General features: G+C 37.1%; 1 protein-coding gene across 3 annotated transcripts in view; it reads left to right on the top strand.

Moving 5' to 3' along the window:
* The window catches only part of CCDC91 (coiled-coil domain containing 91), a 117,275-nt gene that overhangs the window by 35,451 nt on the left and 58,755 nt on the right, over positions 1-23,069 (top strand). For all 3 annotated transcript variants that reach the window (XM_019292664.3, XM_010410236.4, XM_010410237.4), the window contains one exon: positions 17,945-18,022. In XM_019292664.3, the coding sequence (XP_019148209.1) occupies positions 17,945-18,022 (78 nt within the window). The remainder of the gene's footprint in view (positions 1-17,944; positions 18,023-23,069) is intronic.

Here is a 23,069-nt window from a genome sequence, read left to right as displayed (position 1 = left end):
GTGTAACACTTTACTCAGTGAAATAAATGTTTGCTTAACCATGATATACAAGGAAGTTTAACTTAAAACCCTCCTAATTTATGGAGTCCCATAGTGATTAAAGTTATTGGTTGTCCTAAACAATAGAATGGGTGGATTTTATGTTGTTAATACTTTCACAGTGTTCTTCAAGCAGAAGCATTTGAATAGTGGAAGTGCTACTGAGGTTTGCAAGTACCAGTCTGTATCAAAGCTCTTTGATTCAGGTACTTCAGTTTTCAAAAATGACAATAAAAGGGTCATAACCTTTAACTTACTTTGTAGAAATGCTCATGTGCTTCCTCTTGTTGTCTTCTGGGTACAGCCAGAATCCAACCAGAGAGGGAAAGTGATCCATGCTTCTAAGAGCTGCCTGTTAAAATTAGCGTTCATGAGACTTGAATTGTGGATGCCTTCTGTTACTACAGCTTTTAGTTTCTTTTGTCTTTCTCCTCTGGCTCCTGTAACATGAGGGTCACCACCTGTGGCCACACACTGAGCAGACCTGGCAGCTCCCGAGGACAGATGTCTGTCCCACTGGCTCTGCCTTTTCCAGTAGAAACAGCTGGTTATTAGTGCTGTTGACCTGCAAAGCTTTAAAGCAGACTGCATTGGTGACTCTGGCACAGCTTTGGGAACTCTCAGGATAAGGTTTCCAATGGAACCGATGCCGGCTTCCAAAGCTGTAGGTGTGTGTTGACTTAATTCCTTTAAAATGAAATTGCTGTGTTAATGTTTGAGTAAAATGTATAAAACCAATGCCTCAGGAGACTTTTCTAACTGCTTTTTACATGAACATGCATTGTTTCATGCACCTTTAACTGACTTCTGGCACTTGTGACAGGGAGTTCTCAGAAGCTGCTCTAGATATAACAAATCCAGTCACTTAATCAGATTTTTAGCAAGGTCGAAGACCATTTTCTTTTCTGGAGAAGTTACTGTGCTTAGTTCTGAGAGAAGATTTCATAAATCTTTGTCAACTAAGTCAGTAATCTATTTTTTTTTTTATATCATTTTCTATTGATTTCTGCCTCATTTAAGGGTGACAGGTATGTTACCACAGTTTTGTTCTCACAAAATTGGATCAATAAAATATGCTTTAGGTTTTTTGATACAGAAAAAAATACTTTGAAAGGCAAAGTAGGAACATAAAGATGTTTTCTCTGAGTTGGGGCTAATGAAGGAAGTCATGTTCTCAACTAGTCACAAACTTTCTTCATCATGGGTGTGAAAAAAGCCTTAAACTGAATTTGGTAGTTCTGAAAATTGAATAATTGAAGCATAGTGATAATCACAATTCCTCAGCATGGGAGGCAGGGTTCCAAATCTGTTACAGTGTTAATATTTAACCAATGGATGACAACAGTGTTGCCACATTTATACTTGTGTAAAACCAAAAGGTAAAAGATTCTCTGTTTCATCTAAATAAAATCAGCTTTAAAAAAAATCAAGATTGAACAGACTGTGTAGTATTTTTGCATTCTTAACATTGTTTCCATATGTAACTGCAACAACCAGAGACAGTAAAGGGGCAGCAGTGGGTTCATAAACAGAATAAACAAATTGCTATTAACTAGTATTATGGAGTTGTTTGGATATTTAATGCAATGGTCTCTTTGAGATCATGAATTCATGTAAGCTTATAAAATTAGAGTTATGATTCCCACATTCCTGCTTCGGTGTTTGTAGTATTTAAGAGGCAGAATAATATAGTGTATTTCTAACTTCTTTACTTGCAAATTGGAGCTGAGTTAAAATTGCTGTGGGAAGTGTAACTTTAGGGGGTTTGACTTGTGTGCAGTGTTGCAGCCATAAAGTTGCAGTCTTAGCCTTATAATTCCTTGTTTATTTTAGACAGAAGAGAAACAGGTGCAAATGTGTCTGATTTTTATATTTTCTTGGTTGGTATGTCAGTCTTGTATTTTTCCCTTTTTTGATCACATCTATTCATCTCAATTAACACTTCAGCTCTTCCTTAGGTGTGAGTTGCTACATATTTTAAAGTCATTTGGGGCTAGTAGGTCATACAAGGTTTTGATGATAATGCAGATTTAGTGGTCACTTTAATCCTGGAAATCTAAAATCTGGTGGTAGCCACATTAAAGTATGTTGTTGAAAAAAGCAAAGGCTGCATTTTAAAACTACCAAATTCCAATTTTTAATACAGTCAGAACCATCAATAGCAAAATGAGCTTTCCTGTTTAGTAGGTGATGTTCTCTATTTGCAAATCAGTGAGGGGAGCACTTAATTTGAGAAGAGAAAATAATGCGTGGTTTCAGCTGCTCTGAGCAGGAACTTAATTCTTCGGACAGATTGTTTAGCTGATAAGGCTCCTGATGTTTGGTCTATCTACAGACAACTGGTTTTGATGATTCACTAAGAACTGGATCATACTTTTCTCTGCTATTTCTTTGATTTACCACAGTCACATTTGAAGAAATGCTGCATTGCCACTGGAAAATTCTAGTTGCGGTTATACACATTTTTTCCCATCATCATCTCTTTCTGGAAGTTAAGCAGGCTGTTTTAGTAAAGATCAATATAGTTGCTGTGGTGTGACCCTTCTTTTTGAAATAAACTCCTTTTTTATCTTTTGACAACTGACTTGTGTTCTTCCAACTTAATAAATCTGTAGTTGCTTTGAAAACACCAACAATTTTTTCTTTTGGAAACCATTTTTTTTGGTTTCACCTTTCTTTAGGGAACATCTTAAAAAAATTTATTGAAAGAGGGACTTTAATATGCTTATTTTATTTAGCAGTATTACTGTTTTTGCGAAGAATCATGATTGGAAATGAATTGGTTAGTAGTGTGACTTCACTTTAAATAACATTTTTGTGTGTAAAAAAGCGGGTCAGATAGGCTCCTTGTTTGAATGGTGTTTAGAAAGGCAGGAGAGAGGAAGATTATCCTGAATAAAACTTTGACAGAACAGTACAGAATGATCCAAAGGAAGTTCACTTGGTCCTGCAGTAACACCTAGCTGGGATTAAAGGTAACAATAACCTAAGTACAATCATTGCTGGTGTTAGATGTTGTTTCATTTATTTCTTTCTGTAGCTGTTGATATTTTGGGGAATTTTTCATTTGAGTACCTGTACAAATGTCACATTTAAATTATACAGCTTCTAATTATGAGGAAAAGGTTTTAAATGCAGTCATATAAAGATAGGAAAAAAAACCTGACATTTTGGGCTACTTTGTTCCCTCTTAACTCTGAGGGATGACTTTATTTTGATTCTGATTAATATTACCTAGTTTTTTGGAGGTTTTTATATATTAGACCCATATATCACACAAATTCATGTAAACCAGGATGCGTATTTGGTTGTGTATGTCTCCTTGTTTTTGAAGATAGTGCTTCCACTTCCTTTTTATGTCAGAGTTTAGTGATGTTCATCCACGCAGGCCTCCTGTTGCCTGTGCTCGATTTCCTGCTGGTCCCTATGGACCGTTCTTGAGTTTGGAGTAGATAATCCTTGAGTAAGGACCAGCTCTTTTGGAGCCTTCTCTTTAGGGTTGTGTCCCATGTCCCTGGCAGATCCCAAAGAGGCCAAAGCCATCTTCCCTGAAGTCCAACGTTGTGATCCTTGTTTTTGCCCCTCTCCTGAACTCACCATCTCATGGTCACTGCAGTCAGGGCAGATCTCCACATCCCCAAAGAGTCCTTCTATGTTTCTAAGGCTCAGGTCCTACAGGGTGCCTCATGGATTGTTCCTCAGCTGCCTGTGTTACAGGGGTTGTTATCCGTGTGCCCCAGGAATCTCCTGGATTGCTGCATTGTCCCGCTGGCATATTCTGGGCTTGGTAACGTCCCTCGTGAGGAATCACATGAGTACCTGTGAATTGAGACTCCCTCTTGTTGTTTGGAGGCGGTCTCACTTGCCTCATCCCACTGGAGACTGTCTGGTGCAGAAATTCCCACTTGGCTGGCCTGCCTGCTAATCCCGACCCTCAAATCCTTCACTGATCCCCTACCCCAAAACAGAGCTCCACACATTCCAACTCCCCCCTCACACACGAGGTGACATCCTATCATCGCCTTCCTGGTCTCTCCTTCCAGGAGAGTGCATTTATGATCGTGGAAAAGGTGTTCTGCAGGAGGTTGGAAACAGGTCTTGGAGGTAGGTGGTTTTTATGGCTGGAGTACTAGAAAATGTATGTTTTCTTACAAAACTAATATATGACTTACATCCTGTTAAACACCATCTTCTAAGAAAATATTTAGGTTGGTTTTAGGTGCAGACATAGAGGAGACAGAATGTTAATAACAAAAAAAATAGGTGTGAAAAAAAAGTTTATGTACTGTACCTGCAAACAAATTTATAAATGAGATTCCAGGAAATTTCACGGGTCACAGCAGGGTTTAAAATTGTGGAACACGGAAAAAAAGGGGAATTTCAGAAAAGACACTTTAACAGATAGCAGTGCATCTTTTTGCTGAACTGCTAAAGGTATTTATGGGTATGGCAACAATCCCTTGCCCACCTCTTTTTCAAGTGAGTGCCAGATACCTCACGTTTATTTATTCACCTTTAATTTTTTTTAATGTTACTCTCTGTACTCTTCTTTCAGACACTCATTTTTATTCAAAGTCTTTATTTATTAATAATTTCAGAGCTGTTTACATTTTGGCCTGTTTCCCCCTCTCCCCCCAGTTTTGATGTCTTCTTTCCTCTAAATTATTTTTCCATCCACGAGGAAAAATAACTTTTTGTTTCTATTATGAAAAGATTCTGCTCTTTTGCCTTATAGTTTTCCTTTTAAACTTCGATTTTTCTTTTCTTAATTGTTTTGTTGTCTTGTTTCAGAATTATTAATTGGAGGACCGGATGTAAGACTAAGCATTCTAATTTTGTTTTTAAAATATACTTCTCTTATGCTGTTGTGCTGTTTAACAGCTTTGGGATGCCTGACTTGCCTTATAATCTGATATTCAGTTACAGTCACAGGGCATGCCAAGCATTTATTTTTTTACACTTGTGTGCCTCCTTTGGCTCCCTGATTGTAAAAGTATTCAAATAACTTTTAAATAACTTTCATTATCTTAGTGTGCAGGTAGGTATTAGCAAAAAAGGTTTTTTTAAATAGAGTTTTGTGTCTTCTCTTCTTTGTACGTGTCCTGATCTGTTTTATGCCAGTGCATCCTGGACTTATTTGAGTGCATTCACTGATTTATGTCCAGTGTGTCACAAGTCTGTGACAGCTACTGCACATCCTCATTGGCACATTCACAGCAAGTGTGTTCAGAGGGATTAATCTTTTTCTTTTTTTCCTACTTCACATGGAAATTCTACTTAAGAAGGTTGTGAAATGCCCAGATATATTTAGCACTGATCAGTTGGAGTTCTTTACCATCAAGCTTGTCTCATCACGGTTTTCACATCAAGGTTTTTCTAGCTTTTGTAGGAGTAGTATTTTGGTGGATTTTTGAGGGCATAGTGAAAATGTGCAAAATGTCTCTAATAAGAAACCTTTGTAGAAAGGAACTTAGATTACTGTATTGCTAAGACAGTACTTAAGGCCAGTTATCTGTTATATAAATAAAATTTAATAGAGATTGAAAAAGTAAATTTAAAGGTGTACCAGGTTAATGAGCAGTAAAATTTTCAGCAATCTGCAGCCATTCATAGTTTATTAATGAACTGTGAACCAGATGAGATGATTTAACAGTGAAAGGGAGATGTTGCAATGCTTGCAGGACAGTTATCTGTTACTTGGCGTGCACCCCCTTAAAAAAATGTGGGGAACGGTGCCAAAGCATCTCCATGTCTCTGGGTCCACTCCAGCCCTGTTTGTGTTCAGAGTAAAGCATCTGAGACCGGGTAGTTATTGTGAGTACTTGAGCATTACTCACCGCCAAAATAGTAACTCTTAGCCAATATTAGCCACAATTAGTCAATACTTTTAACAGAATTTGTATTTCCTGTTTATACACTTGGAGGCATAAGATGCACAGCAAATATCAGGATGATGTTTTGAGGAGAAATTTGAAGGATTGTAATTTCATTGCCCTTTAGCTGTTAAAGTGTGTTATTTGGTTTATAATTCATTAATAAACTATGAATGACTGCAGAATGCAGCTTAATACATTACTGAAACTTTTATTGCTTGATTAACCTGCTATACCTTTAAATTTACTTTTTCAATCTGTATTAAATTTTATTTGTATATAGTATACACTTGGTGTTGAAACACGGTTTACTTGTGTTTCTAAACCCAGGTGAAATGTATAATTTGCCAAGTATTAAGCAAATTTATTTGTATAAATGTATTCCAATCTAACTAATTCACCCACTGGAAGTCATTACATAGCCAAGAAACTCTCGTGATTTACATATCAAAGTTGAATTTATTCATCCCTTCTCAGTTACCTTGGAAACTTCCTTATTAGTTATGCCTTTACTTTTTTACTTGAGTAAACTGCCAAAATGTTAATATACAGGCAAAGTGTCAGCAAATAACTAATATTTTAAACTACTGCAAAGGTGTGTAGCAGGTCACTTCTATATAACTCCTGATATTGAGAAAGCAGTTCCAGAGATAAAGTATTGGTTACTTTACTGTTGCTGCTCTTAAATAAATAAATAACATTTTGCTGCTGAGACTTGTATAAGGTTTTTTCCTCATTAAAGGCTTAAAAGGTCCAGAACAGCATGTGACATTTAAAATAATCATGTACTTAAACTACTGAGAACTTTTTTACTATTCTTGGCAGAAGTTTTATCACTGAAAGAAAGCTGATACTAATGAAAACTAGAATATCTGTTCTTAAACCTGGGGGATATTGAGATAAAACAGATTTTCTCAATTCCATGCAATTCCTTAAAATAAACCTATTACTTGAATGTGTTGATAAACACATACGGTGTTTTGGGTTTGGATATGCTTTACAAATTAAAGCATTCTCAGGCAAATCATTGCTTGGGATGAACAACATTAATTTCCAGAAGTGAGTACCATAATGAAAAAATGAAATTATGAAAATGAAGGTCTAAATAATGCTTAGAAAATAATCTAAGGCATTGCAATAAAGGACTGAGAGAAATTCTGAATTTCTTAAGTTATTGTAATTTTTTAAATATATTTTAAGAATAATTTCAGCCAGTAAGCCTGCGCTTAATGTACTTCCTGTTTATGTAGGGAGAACAGTCCATGTTTCTGTGCTAGGTTTTCAAAGGGCTGGGTTTGTAGTCTGGCTTTTGAGATAAGTAAGAAGTGAGAGTGTCATTGGAAAGCAGGTTTCCATTGACCTGCTAGGCAGAGAATTTGTAATAAGTCTTGGTAACTTCAGGGAAGCTCTGAAGGAAAACACAGTTTGAGCTCATAAGAAACAAAGAATGGAGAATGTTCTGAACCTCCCTTATATTCAAAATTTATAGCTGGAAAGGTACTTCTAATGCTTGAAGAGTCTTCTTGTTTGTGATAAGCAGAAAAGGAGATCCATTTCCATCTTTCTGAGCTAAAACCTAGTTCCAGACAATGTGTGACGCCTGCTTTTGTGAAAGCACTTTGTGAAATACTTTTGTGAAATACTTTGTTTAAAAGAGCAAAAAAACCACCAAAAAATAAAATAAATAAATAAATAAAAGCCTGAGAAAAGGTCAGTGGAGAGAACAGTTCCAGGGTTTCATGTGGAGTGTGATTACATCTCTGCCCCTTGGGAGTTCCGTTACCTGCACAGAATCCCCAGTGGGAAAACAGCTGCGTTCAGCTGGGCTGGTGGGGAGTTCCCTGAGTCCCTGGGACTTGGACTCACTGCTTATGAAGACACATTGCAAGTCTGTGTCACTTTAACACATTCAGTGGGGGTGTTTTAAGATAGATTAAGCAGGTCTTAGATATCCTATGCTGTTATTTACTATAAATGTGGTGACAGTTGTCAACTGAGGAAAATTATTCAGGGCTTTATGGAATTTAGGCAAAAGTGCAGTGGACATCTCCCATGCAGGAAGGAAGGGGATACTGTAGCTAACGAAGACCACAAGAATAGTGTGATGATATCTCATATTTCACATAATATTTTTGTTAGAGAGTTTCATATGAATGTGGGTCTAGTGGCACTCTCCCTCCTGCTTACATCGTTTGTCTGTCTTAACTGTCACATTCTTTTGAGAAATTATTATTTGTTAAATAAAAATAGCAGCTCTTCGAGGCATGTTGCAACTCCTGTGACAGTACTTCATCAACCTTCAACACAGTCCCATTCTGTCACCACCAATTAAATTATCTTATCTTGTACCAATCACTGCCACAGCTGATGAATCTTCCATTGCACAGCAGAAGCCCAATAGTATTTTTTAAGGAAGAATAACATTTTTATTCATTTTTTTTGATATGTTGTATTTTTAACTGGTGCTGCACTACTTTATGTTTTTTAATGTGGCCTCCAGTCCTTTAAATACCTTTACATATGCTTAATAAATCTGCATATATCCAGTTGAGAAGGCTATATTCCAGCAGGATTTGCTTTCCCTTTTTGAAAACACTTTTAGCCAAGAGCCTTACTGTAAGCTGTGTTTGTGCCCCTCTGAAGAGGGGAGCTGCTCAGAACAAGAACGTGTCTTAATCATGATTTTTCTCATCTGGGTAAGCCAATTTGTGGGAGGTCTGATGTAGTGTAAAATACCAAGAAATTTCAAACCAAGCTAAAACACAGCTCAAGCTTTCTGTCAAATTCAGTCCTAATGCTATGGCCTTTAAAACGTATTTACATTTTAATTTCTCACATACAACAAAGGAAGAGTGAGCTTGTTTTTGTCTCCTTGCCAGCTGGCTTGGAGAAAGCAACCGAGGAACTTTGAAAGGGGTGGTGTTTGTATGGTCTGGGTTTGTAGAGTTAGAGGAAACGATATTTGTGTCCAAATTAGAATCCCTCTGCTTCTCCCTCTCATTCTTTCAGCAACAACAGGGTTCTTACTGGAGGGGAAAGGTTTTTTCTGCTGTGGGATATTTGGTGGGGTTTTTTGGTTTGGGGTTTTTTTTAGGGGGGAAGGAGGAAGATTGCTTTTTTGTTTTTAACTGCAGCATATTGAATAGATTAAAGAGGGAGCTGTGGAATTACTGTTGTTAAAAATAAAAAATTCAAATATGAGAATTGTGGTTTTAACATCCTTGGAGGGAAGGAGAGAGTGAGGGGAAGAAGAAAGTGAGGGGTGTTCTAGAAATGATGAAATGGCAACATGGAATAGATCTGGAGTGAATGAGTGTAAGATACAGTAATGGGAAGGTCAGTCCCTCCCTCAAATTTATGCATCTGTCAGAAAATATTTCTTTCCATTTTGTTTAAGTGTTGATATCATCATGATCAAGAAGTAAATAGAGTGTATAAAAGTGTCAAGAATCTTGAGTTGTGTTACTCTTAGGCTATATTTTGAAAAGCACAGGTATATGTCTATTTTTGTTGTTTTCACTGTAACTTTAGAATTCTGAATATTTATCTGTATGTATGAATCCATTTGCTTTTTGTGGTCAATAGTAATACATTTTAAAATTAGATTAGATGACATAGCTTAACGATTTGTAATTTTTAAAATTTAATAGGTCTGTGTTTTTCAAATCACAGTTTGATTAAAAAAAACCCAAACCACCAAAAACCAGTTTAAACCCAACATAGCTTTTAGTTTTCTCTAAGTAACTTAGGGTGGTATCAATCATTGCTGACTCTATCAGAATGTTACATCTGATGTTTTTTGGCAAAAAAAAAAAAAAAAAAAAAAAAAAAAGTTGATTTTGACTTTGGTTTGGTGATTTTAATGAGACTGCTTTGCTTTGAGGAAGAGATTAGGCTAAATTTATCATTTTTTTTATAGAGATTGGTTAGATTTTCTGCCTACCCCATGTCCTCAAACTTAACTTTTCTCCTCTGGAGTAACTAGTTTTGCTGTTAGTTCAGTACCATCAGTGTTTCACAGTAAGTGAAATAGAGAAACTAATAAATGCATGTTATAGTTTTCACATTGGATTGCTCTTTAGATGCCCAGGTTCATATCTAGGCTCCAAAGTATAAGAGGGTTTTGTGGCAGAGGTCTGGGTGTTGTTTGTTTGCTACAAATACTGTAGAACTGGAACTTCATTGATGTCAGGCAATTTGATGGTGTCAGGATTTTGTCATCATCTTTGCTAATCAAGCCCAAGTTCTTAAACACATTCTTGAGACTTAAATACTGTCATCTTGATTTGTCCATCTTATGTGTTGCTTGAAAAAGAGCAAAGCAAGACTTTCTTTCTCCTCCCATGTGTGAGTTTAACACTTGTAAGAAGTGGGGGTTTAGTCACCTCAGAGGTGGGAGGTGGTGAAAGAAATAACCCAAAGTAGGCCCTCATGTATCAACCAACACAACAATTGACTGGATTCTGGGGACCCATGCCAAACGTGCACATACAAATGCACAGCGTCTGGGAAGCAAGCAGGGCCAGACCTTCACCAGTTCAGCACAAAGGAGCAGGAGAAAAGAGGTGTCATTTGTAAAAACAAGCAGCTTCAGACCACAGAGCTCAGGAGTGATGAGAGAGTTGGCTGTCGCTATGAGAGAGTTCTGCATCAACTCAGAGACTGGGGGAAGCCGCTGATTATTGGAAAGAGACAAGAAGGAGGATGGATGGAGGGATGGATCCAGGCATGCCAGCCTTTTGGTCTTTGAGAATATCATGACGTAGGTGCTCTTGGCAGCTGTTTCTGGGCACGTGAACAAGGTGATTGGGAACAGCCAACATGGATTTACCAAAAGACAAATTATGCCTGACCAACTTGCCTTCTGTGATGAAGCTCCTAGACTGTGGATGAGAGGAAGGCAGTGTACGCTGATTGAATCTGGAGAAGAAAAAGCTTAGAGGAAACCTAATAGCAGATGGCCAATACCTACAAAGTTGTCAGAAAAATGGAGCTAGGCAGGTTTTGCAGAGATATGTAGCAGGAAATGGTGATAGATTAAAACATGGGAAGTTGTAACTTGCTATAAGGAAAAAAGTGTTCTATGATGAAGATAAGCATTGAGATGTCTTAGCCAGAGAGGTTGTGAAATCCCCATCTTCAGTTTTTCAAGATCTCACTGAACAAGGATCTGAACAATCTGGTTTGAATTCAGTGTTGATCTTGCTTTCAGCAGGAGGTTAAGCTAGATGACCTCCAGAGGTTCCTTCCAACCTGAATGATTGTGTGATTTTGTGATTTAATACTTTGGTCATAAACTGAGAAAAATAAATAGCCTACTCCCAGTCACTAAAGTTATAACTCCAATCCAGGGGATATTCCCCAGGCTGAATTATTTGGAATATTTTACTCCAATCTGGCCTACCTCATTGCCAATTAAGGGCAGGGTCAGGAATGCCTGAACCAAAAATCTGATTAATGCAGTATTTGAAATGGTAAACTAGTCAAAGTATCAGTTACTGTAAACTTAAATCACTGTTGTATGGAATATAACATTTTTGGTGGTTTTAAATATATCTGCCATGTTAAAATAGGAGCTTGTACTATGAAACCTATCCATGTTCAGTGTGAGGTTTCACAGGAAGCAAAGTAGAGTCATTCAGAATGTGGAGCTGCATTACCAGCTCCCTAAGAGACACTGGAAGTGAGAAGGACTTCTTATAAAATCTGTCTATCTGTGATTTGGGTACCTCTTTCTGGACTGTGGGAGATGCTTCCTTCCAGCTTGAATTTTTCTGAGGTTAGGCAAAAATCCCTTTCTTGCAGAATCCATAGCAGTATCTTAAAATAAGCGAGCAGTAGTTATTTCTCCTGTTTCCTTTATATAGTTGTTTTCTCTGGAAAAGGTGTAACTTCTATCTCTTTGGATTTTTTTTTTCCCCTTCATGCTTAGACTATTTACGACTTTTTAAGGAAGTAAAACAACCAACAAGTTAATCTTCAAGTTTACAGCCTGGTAGCAGTTCTCTGATGCAGGAAAATGGGAGTTCAGTTGCAGATGATGTCTGTGTTCTGCTTTGGGCAAGATGGTCTAACTGACGAGTGTTTGATTTTATTTCATATCCCTCTTTTCTCTGGAACAACAAGGTCAAGAGAAGCTTTTCATGCAGATCTTCAGCTAAGAAAGTCTTTAAAAGGCTGTGTTGTCATCTTCTTCAGTGCCTGTTTTTCTTGGTATTTACTTTATCCCAAGCTCTTTGATTTGATGCTAAATTTCCCAGGCTGCTGATTATTCTATTTTCTGATCTAAATTCTTGTCAATTTTCTTATGAAACAAATACAGCAACTTGATGCAAAGATGGATACTTGTGTCTCTGGTTGCCCAGTGAGTTTTGTTCAACTTGCATATCATCACTTGTCTTCAGGAAACCAACAAACAAAAATGCATTTGTAGCCCAGAATAAGCATGGCAACAATTTGTGTTGAAGATGCTTTGCTTGTACTTTGATGGGAAAATCAGCTGTTGATCAGCTAGGTTTCATATAGTATGTCTGCTTTCGAATGCTGTTAGTCTTCCAAAATGTATTTACAGTTCAGAAAAGGAGTTAAGATTGAAAGAAGAGATAAGCATATCACCATGGTTTGCTCCCCAAGTTTTAATTCAAGAGGCAGCCAAAGAAAATAGTTCACATGCTGAAAATGAAAAGGACATTTAAATGTAAAGATGTAACTTTTCTTTCTGTTAATTTTGTGCTGAGTAGGATTGCTTATGTTATAATGAAACTTATTTTCTATATTGCAAAAACAGGGAAGAAGACTAGGTTTCTTATTACATTGGAAAAATTTCAAAGATATGTTAATCTTACAGCTCAACAAAAAATTATTAGAGCATTTGCATACAATGATGCTATGAGTCCTTATTTTATATTTTCTAGAAGTTTGGAAAGTTTTTATTCATGCTTAAGTGAAATTTATTTCTGCATGCTTTTGAAGCTACTTGACTGAGTGTCAAGTTTCTTTGTAGTCGTCTTGGGTTTTTAAACGTCCATGAAAAGACTGAAGGTATCCTCTAGGAATGTGCTGTGAACATCATTATGTGTTACGAATAATACAACTCTATGAAAATTCAATATACATTCCTTCAATTAGTTCTATTTCTAAAGCATATGTTGATTACTTCTCAAAGGTTAACAGAGCTACAGATGGAAATGTTACCAATTTTTGGCACATAAGGTATCTCTAGTTACAGTTTTGTTGATATAAATTGTGGGTTTGGTTACTATTTGTTTTGACATATGAAGATTCATATGTTTGAAACTGGTAATAAAAGACTGTATCCAGAATAAATATTAGGAAACAACATATATACTGTAGTGAGCTGTAGGCAGCGGGTCCTTTGGAAGGGCTCACCTGTGATAAATATGCAGCACTGCGCTGTTTGCTTTGTAGGATCTCTTTTAGTACTTTCTGTGGAAAAGTTTTGAGAAAAACCAAGTAGCCTCAGGAATAATACCTAGTGTATTAGGACTTGGTAAATACAATTACAGAATCAACTAGGTTGGAAAAGAGCTTGGAAATTATCAAGTCCAACCTATGACCTAGCACCACCTTATCAATTAAATTGAGTGCCACATCCAGTCTTTCTTCAAACACCTCCAGGGACAGTGACTCCACCGACCTCCCTGGGCAGCCCATTGCAGAACCTGACTGCTCTTTTTGTACCATTCCTTCAGGTCTTTATATGCATTGATAAGACCCCCCCGAGCCTTCTCCAGACTAAACAGTCACAGCTCTCTCAGTCTCTCTTCATGTGAAGAACGGTCCCAACCCATCATTATCTTTGTGTCCCTTTGCTGGTCTCTCTCCAGTATGTCCATCTGTTTTTTTCTACTGGACTCAGTACTCCAGGAATGGCCCTGATAGTGCTGAGTAGAGGGGTAGGATCACCTCTCATGACCTGGGGGCACTATTTAGCCTTATGCAGTCTGGGATTGCTGGCCTCATGTTCAAATTCTTGTCCACTGGGACAGACTGCCACCTTTTGGGCGTGCCAGTTCAGCCAATTTTCAATCCGCCTCACTTTCAGCTTCTCCTGACCACACTTAGGCAGCTTCTCCAATGAGGATTTTAGAAAAGTGTCAAAGGCCACCAGTAACTAAAATATCCATGAGTTACTAATGCTTATTTCAGTAGAAATCCAAAATGTAGCTCCCTACTGTGAAAAAATTCACTCTGTCCCAGGAAAAAACAGCACAATCTCCTTCCCAGGTACTTCCCACTGCCCAACGTGTAGCTCCTTGTGGTTTCTTCTCATTTCTTGAAGACAGGAATGACATTTACTACCTCCAGTTCTCAGACACTTCTCCAGGTCATTGTGATCAGTCCACAACTATTGAGCAGAGCCTCACAATTACATCTGCCAGCTCCCTCAGCACTTGTGGGTTCCTCCTGTCAGGCATCACGGACTTAATTGTGTCCAGCTTGCCTAAGTATTTCCTAACATGATCCTCTTTCCCTAAGCCATCCTTTTTCCAGACCCTTGGTGTGGAGGTCAGTCTCCTATCTACAGAAAGAAGGAAAACTCTCCTAGTGTAGTTTTTTCATACATAGCTATATATATCATGAAGTGTACTACAGTAAAGAACTTCATAAATGCTGATACATTTTTAAATACATGTGCTATATAAAGTTGTGTTGGGTGTTACAACTGGCTTCAGTATCAGTAGCCATTGATGACAGCTGGCAACCCTTTCCATATTAATAGTTTGTTCTTCATGGACCATGGTGGAATTTAATTTGATCTGAAGACTGATGCTTTTGAGATAAGCGACATGATAATATCCTAATGAAGCTCAGAATTCCTTTCATGCTTACTATGTTGTTTAATGGAAGTGTTCTCTTCTCAGCTTCCCTGGAATTGTTCTCCTGTTCGCTCCTTCTTCCTTGCTTCCTCTTGCTATCATGTCCCACCGTTTAGATTATGTGGGGAAGTAGGAAAGCATCCAGGACATAAGTTGCCCTGGCACGTTTGTAGCTTTATCCCAAAGAAGTAAATGTCTGTGTAATATTTTAAAAACCTCAAGGCAGCCAGAGAAGGCTTTCTGAGCCATTTGTAGGTGCTATTTACATACTAACAACACGTTAGCTTCAGCACTTCTTTTTATTGTTTAATGTCCTCTTCAGTGGAGAGTCTCTGTATGCACACCCTGTAGGGAAAAAAAGAGCAGATACAAATTATAATTGTTCTTCACAAAATATTAATGTCTTAATGTGACAGGGTAGAGATCCCTGTTATACACTGCAAATGCTCGGAGAGTGGTATGGGAACTGTAGTTATGTTTCGGTTTGGAGCATGTTCAGGCTCTTCCCTACTATTTCCTTTGCATAGTTTTTCACATTTAATCAGTCATAATACTCCCAGCAGGCTGGTCTGTTCACACTCACTCAACTCTGGCTCAACTCGGTTCTAACTCAGCAGGAAATGTCCTCACCACCACGATGTTAGGCAGTTGCTTGTGAAAGTTTGTTTGCTACCTCACTTCATTATTCACCTTCCATTGTTATGCTCCAGGTACAAATGATATTTACTTGTATGAAATAAATCACAGTGTCTCCTTGGTTCCTGTGGTGAGCTGTGTGTAATGTGGGGGTTTTGGTTATCTCAGGAAATCTGAAATCTTTCTCTCCTCCCTATATTTGTCCTTATCTTTAGGTTCATAGCTGTATCTTTCACTAGGATGTTGATGATAGGACTAAAGTGAAAATATTTGCTTTGTTAGAGACCTGGAGATGCTCCTGTGTCTTAGTTCTATAGAGCTCACATTCTTATTTCACATGAACAGAAATAGTGACCAATCTGTATTTTATACACAATAGCACACTCTAGTGTGTATATTAATTAGCCATTATGGACTGGTTCTCATCATATTTACCTCAATTTCTCATTGATTTAGTTCTGTTGCATTGAGTATTACTATTTTTTCTCTGTGCTTGGGTGAATTGAAGGAAATATGTATGTCTTCAAATAAGAACTTAAGTGCTAGATGTTATCTATAATTTTTTTGAATGATGCTCTGAAAGAGAGAAGAGTTGATTTTACAGAGATGAAAATCTCAGTGCAATGGAGTCCAGTATGAAGAGTTTTAATGATGTAATTGTGTAAAGCAAAGCTGCATAATTTGAAATTTGTCTTCTACTTCAGTTACCTGCAGGGAACTGTAGTTTCCCTTCTTGCGTGAGTACAGAAATGAGGAGGGAAGAGAGTGCATTACTTTCTGGTTCAGACTTGCAGCTGCCTCTGAAGGTACCACAGCCTTACAGAAGATAGGCAGTCAGCAGCAATTCATATAACTGCCTTGAACATTTCCTACAGGAATAAAAGACTCCTAACTGGTGTTACAGGAATGCCTTGGTGTCAGTGCTTCATCTTGTGTTACCAGTTCACAATTAGGACATGACCTTCAACAAATCACTGGTTCTGAAAAACTTGAGGAATTTATTGTAAGGGGACAGAGTGCATTTTTTGCTCTGTGTTTTGCTTTGCCTGGTAATGCGAGTGAGAGGCACTGTGCTTTCTACCAGAATGGGATGTCTTACGTCCTCAGTCAAAAGAACTGGGGTTTTTTAACCTGTACAATATCAGAGTTTGAATTATTAGTGATGTCAGTGATACATGGTTGCACCACAGTGGGATTAAACTGATGTATCCACATTGTGTATTGTTGTCTGATGTAGTAGTTTATTTACACATCAAAATATTTCCATCTTCAGTTCTTCTGCTACTTAGCAGTTGTTCTTGCAGGGTTTCACAAAAGCCCACAGTTTTATTAAAGAAAATCTGAATGTCTCATTATATTTGGGCCAGGGATACAAGGATTGTGTAGCTGTAGTTTCCCACTTTTTGCTAAGATGACCCTTTCAGGAGAAGGGAATCAAATGACAGAGCAGAAACCTCTTGGTAAATATAGTCACAGACTGATTAATTAATTTTAACGGTGTTACATGTTGTTACACAACAGAATTGAATATGCTTTGTTAGACACTAGGTTTTGCTTATTCCAAACACACAGGTCTTAGGAAACATAGAATTGTATTAATTAAATTCAACTCTTTTTTGACCCAAAAAGCAAAAATTATACAGTGTAAGTTGTGTATGGTTTTGTCCTATGATCACTGCCTGGTAACATTTGTGATTAATGTGTTTCTGCTTTCTGCACCAAGAAAATCCAAAGATGATTTAAATCCACTGTGATTTAAAGCAACTACGTCCTGCCATATGCACTGGTACCAGAACAGACCCTGAAGCAAAGAATAAGGCGGGAGGGGATGTTTTTCATCTTCTTACTAAGTGGTGATTGGAAGAAGTGGTGCTGCTCATTGATAGCGGGAAATGCTGATGAGAATCCAGCAAGGTGTTCACATTGCAGACTTAGCAAACTGTTAGATAAAGGAAAAAATGCCAGAATGTTTCTGTCCAGGTTCCTTTTACATAATAACTGTGCAGAAAATAAAAAGCGAACGATGCAGCTTTGTTTGAAAAATATATTCAGGATTTCTTTTGCAAGAAGACTTTCCTGGGAATCTTTAGAATAAAACAAAAGATAAAAGAGGAGCTACATAATAAGTAGGAGAAAGGTGTGCATTTCTGAGGAAATGGAATCTGATACTACTTCATTTCAACATTCTTATTGGTAGAGGCAGTAAATAATATTCACTAAGAGGGTGATTTGAAAGTCCTGCCATCCACAGGTATACCAAGAAACAAAGAAAGTTCTAAAAACAAAATTTGGAGAACCATTTAGAATCATCTGGGGTCTATAAAGTAAAATTAAGAAATAAAAATAAGTTTAATACTGGGACCTACTTGAATTTAGCATATATATACCTATATATATATATATATATATATAAAATATCTAAAGGATCAAGCTGTGTACATTTCTTCATGAAAGACACCAAAACTGAGGAGAATAATTGGTATTTATTCTCCTAATTAAAATTGTGTTATGTCGGGTGCTAATGTTGTATATAATCTTTTCCATATTTTTGTACAGGAAAAGCATAAGCAGGAATTAGAAGACATGAGAAAAGCTGGACATGAAGCCTTAACTATTATTGTTGAAGAATTCAAGGTAATTGAGTTGCCAAGCTAACAAAATTTCCAAATGGTGTTATTGTAATAGTGAATAGGATGACTGCCTGCAGTGCACAATTATTAGTACTGCTTGTGCTGATTGCTCGACCTCTCTCACTGTCTTTTCTGTTTTCAATTTAGATTGTTTGGTCTGAAATTTTGCATGACATGTTTTCCCAGCCTGCACTTTGGAAAACTTCAGATAAAGTTGGTTAGCCATTTTCAGTAAGGAAACTTAAAACCAGAAGAAACCCAAAATTCTCAGTCAGTTGTGGTAAACTTTGGGTTGGATTGTTTATCACAAATCCACGTTTTGGACCTTTTCAGTCTCCAGAGCTGCACTTGCAGGAAAGCAGCATCACAGACCGGTTCAGCAGGTTTTTATCAACACTAAGGGAGGGAGTTATGGATGAAATAAAGCTGAATCTGTAGTTCTTCCTCTATGCTGCTTTAGTTCCTGTCTGCTTGTAAGATGAAAGAACTGGATGTTACCATGGAGCATAAATCTGTGTCTTTTGTTCTGTTATGGAAACTATTGAGTAAGAAACGCACAAAGGGCAAAAACTGAATCAAGTTAGGAGGAGCAGGTAAAGCTAAGAATTCTAAGTAGGCTTAAAACAGATCTGGCAGGAGGAAAACTGATAATGGGAAATGTAAATGAAGGCTGGTTTTGAAAATGAAAAGGGAAACTTAAGACCTGGTAGGCATCTGCAAACTGGGAACACAAATCTGACCATGTAGTTAGTGAAGGGGAATTTCAAATTTTAACTGTTTGGTAGCAGTAATTCGTAAACAAAGTATGATCTGGCATGGAGGGCAGGAAGATTTAATGGTGGGCTTGGAAGTGCTGGGTTAGGGGTTGGACTTGATGATTTTAGAGGTCTTTTCCAACCTTAATGATTCTATGATAATACAAAAGCCTTTTAATAATTTTCCTAACAACTGTTAGTAGTGTTCTAGCTAATATTGAAACTGGCTCTCTGTAGAAATATGCCTGTCTCCATCAATATGAATTTTATTAATTTCATCTGAAGGGAACCTATCCAGAAAAAAGTTTCAAAAGTTTCCATTCCTGAGAAAACTGAAACATGGCCACTGGTGGTGTCCCACTTCTCCATGACCCCCTCATTTCACTTCTGGGGGAGAATTATTGTGCTTCTCTTCCCTTACTTCTTTGAGGACCCCTTTGCCATAGAAGTTCTCAAATGGGAGTGTTCTTTGGAGTGTGTGCCTTTGAATGGGCCACTCAACATCTTCAATAGCAGCATTTTTCATTTCTATTTTGTTCTAGATATGTGTAAAATATCTGGCTGCTCTGTGTGAACTTATATTTTGAAAAAGCTTGTGAGTTTTTGGTAATTGCTGAACTTACATTTCTTTCTTTGTATTTTTGAAAATACAAGCAAATTGTCAAATGCAACAATTTTACAGTATTGAATGAAAGTTTTGAATGTTTTCTAGGTATGATTTTTCACCATTTAAATTTAAATTTTTCACCATTTAAGTTTGTCTGAGCTAAAGGAGAGCTCTGCACAGGTCCTATTGGCCCTTTAAAGGAATAATTTATTCATGTGTAGTTGGGTAAAGGGATATATTTATGTGTCATAATCATTTTTGAAAGCTGTTTTACCAGTCAGCAGCAGCTGGGTAGATCTGATGCCATCTGGAAAATAAGATTTATGTTTATCAGTTTCAGTGATTTGGCACAAAAGATTAGGGAGTTAATTGAATCCTGTGTTTCTAAACAGTGTTTATATTTAGTGTATTATTTCTCATAGAATGCCTATATTCAAGTTGCATAAAGTCAGTCTTTAATACCAGGGAACCATGACATGAATATACCTCATACAAGCCTTCCTGTTGCCTCATGTGGTTAGTTGAACACTCTGATGAGAAATAATGTCAGATATGCCAACCTCTGAGTAAATTACTGCAATCAACCTTTTCTGCAAACACGAGGTGACTTATTCATCAGGGTAGCAAGAAAAATCAAAAAATATTGCTGGGTTTAAAAAAAGCCTAGCATTTTTTTGGTTGGTTTTTTATACTTTAATACCTTTCTAGTAACCCTTTGCCATGTACTTTAAATAAAAAAGTAACACGGAATCATCAGGGAATTCAGTGAAGGCAAAAACTGTTCCGTAGTTTTGTTTGAGAAAATAATCCCACAGTGTCTTTTAAAATGTTAATTCATTGTTAATATTTCAATATGGAACAGGGCTAAGATTTGTTTTTTCTTAAGTAAATGAGTCAAATGTGGTTTTGTAGTTATAAAAGTAATACCTTACATTCTGGGGGCTTTTAAACTGCTCACATCCTTAGGAATTTATTGTATTTTTCAGATACATTGGCAGTTAGATAACCAAATAAGGGTTCCTACATGTAGCATTTGTTTAGGATTGTAAAGTAAATCTGATTAGTCCTTTTAGTGAAAGACAGAATCGTGAGATTCATTAACTCTTTTAATTTACTTATGATGAGCCAGACTTAGTTTTTGTGCTGAAATATATCTTCTTTAGGATTTAAGACTGTGTTACACTAATACATATCATTTATATGCAGCAGTAATTTCCATTTTCAGTAGGTTTTTTTAAGTACAATCTAATTAATCCCCAAATTACCTTGAGTGTGGAAATTCACCTAAACAAGGCCGTGAGTGGTTTAAAAGGCATGGGAAGGAAAATGTTGTTTGCGATGAAAACAGACTTATTTTGCATTCCTTGGGGTTTAATAAAGTGAACTGATGCAGGTTATTCCAGTCAAGGGATTGCTCAGGCCCTAATTAGGTTCTGTTGCAGTCAGGAGTGTTGGAATTCTGACTAATCCTCTCTGATACCAGTCAATTATAATTTCGTGGGGCTGCTTCTGCAGAGCTGTAGCACAACTTAGTATAATGCCCAACATTGGTTGTTTAAGTTTAGCTTGTAAAACTATGAACAGGTCATGCTTAGCCCTAGGAAATAATCCCCAGAATGCCTCAAACCCCAAATCCTGTAACTTGGGTATTGAAACCTTGAGTGGAACAACAGTGGAAAAAATTTGGCTGACTTGTCTTTTCTGTACTCCTGGCACAGGTAAGTGTTATTGCTGGTAGATCAGTGAATGTGCCTTCCTTTTGGTTTACAAAGGGAAGGAGAGTTGCCATTTTTTGGCTTCTGTGTACAAGGTTGCCACGTTGGTAACCAGAAAATCACAGTTTTCTTCCATTCAGAGCTAATTCCACTCCTTGCAGATGTACTGCAGCAGACCTCTGTTGTTGTTGATGTATCTTCCTGTACTTCCAAATGGGTTACGCTTCCTTCTAGTCCCTTTCCTGTATTTTGGGTGGTTATTTGTTGTAAAAGGGACAGTATTTCTCCACATGGATCTTTCACGAGTATGGTGTCCCTGGGCAGACAGGGTACTCAAGTTTGAGGACAAACCCCCTCAGTTCCTACCTTGCTGACTGGTCTTTCTTACTATGGCAGCAGTGCTGAAAATGCAGCTTACGTAACAAGTCAAATATTGAATGACCTATTTTCAAGGACCTGGATATACCAAAGCCGTTAGAATTAATTTCAGTTGTCTTTGGAATGTTCACTTGTCAAATGTGTTGGGAAATCCATTAATAGAGACCATTAGATGCTTTGTAGCACAAGCCCTCAAAAGCCTTGGCCATTTTTAAGCATCTCACATTCTAATCTTCCTTTCAACAAATAAACCATCCAGAACACAGTCACAAAATTTGTATTAAAAACCACAGAAAGCAAATTAAAAATTAACTCAGTGTTCTGTGTAGGCCAAGTTTCCCCTTCTCATGTTTACCTACTTTTGTTTAATTTCATGTCATTGTTGTTTTAAACTTTTATCCCTGGTAATTAACCATGGTAAAGAAAAGTAAATGTAGATCTTGGAAGTTATGCTTGTGGGATCATATCATCACATCTTAAGATATTTACCACAAGCAACATAAGAATTTCTCCATGCTTGTTTAGTCAAGCTTTTGTTCTGAAATTGTCACAGTTCTGTAAATAGATGAGTTAATAGTTTTAATCTGTTTTATTTCTCATCATATAAAATATCCTCTAATGTAAGCTTTAAAGAATATGAGGTTACAGGCAGGTGTATTTATTTGACGGGTTTTATTTCCTTAGATTATTTTATGCAATTAATAGTCTTCTAAAAGACAGCCTGCATGAATCAGATGTGTGTTCCCTTCATAGAAATTAACTTCAAAGTGCAAAGTTCTTCCCAGCCCTTGCTGCAGTAAGAGTTTTGTCCATCAGTTTTCAGTGTTAGGCGGTGGGATGTTTTCATCAGAATGTTAGAACAGACAGATTTTCAAAGCATGGAATATGTGGGGGCCATCAGATTTTCTTTCAAAAATATTTGTGTCAATAATATACCTATGAACTGAAAGGTTGCCCTCTAATAAACAAAGGAAATTTTAAAGGATTTCATTACAAAAGAAGTTAATCTAGAATCAGGATATCTTTTTTTAGACATAGTTTATCCCTAGTGAGGGAAAGCTCTGAAATGTGGCCAGTTCTCAGCTCTTTAAAACATCGACTTAGCTTATTGAGTTTCCAAGTTGACATCCTGGCTCAGAAAGGCCTGACACATGAATAAAAGGACAAGTCCAAAAGTTGTTGCAAGGGCTTGTATTTCACTTCCAACTTCTATGCTTGTTCATGTGCAAGTCACAGTAGAATTCAAGTGAGCCTTGAATATAAAACAGCATTGTTTTTTCTCATGGAGAGCTGATGGCTGAAAAAGGAGAGATTCCTTGGGATTTTACACTATAAGAGTATTCATGTACAACAGTGATGCTACTATGGAAGTCTCTCTACAGAATTCCCATAAAAGCAAGGTGCAGTTGAGTCTCCTACTTCCAGAGATGTGGCAATCAAAAATATTTTGTCATTGATTAAGAGATCTTTAAATTTTGAAAGCAATTATAAAAGTTGCAAGGAATCTCTTCCCTCCCATATTAGTGAGGATGAATTGTGTATGTGCTTCTGGCTATAGAATAATAAATATGGTGTTAAATAATATAAAAATAGAAA

This window comes from Corvus cornix, chromosome 1A (assembly GCF_000738735.6).
Source record: "Corvus cornix cornix isolate S_Up_H32 chromosome 1A, ASM73873v5, whole genome shotgun sequence".
Lineage (NCBI taxonomy): Eukaryota > Metazoa > Chordata > Aves > Passeriformes > Corvidae > Corvus > Corvus cornix.
The sequence above is the reverse complement of the archived record's forward strand: the minus strand, read 5'-3'. Positions and strand labels throughout refer to the sequence as shown.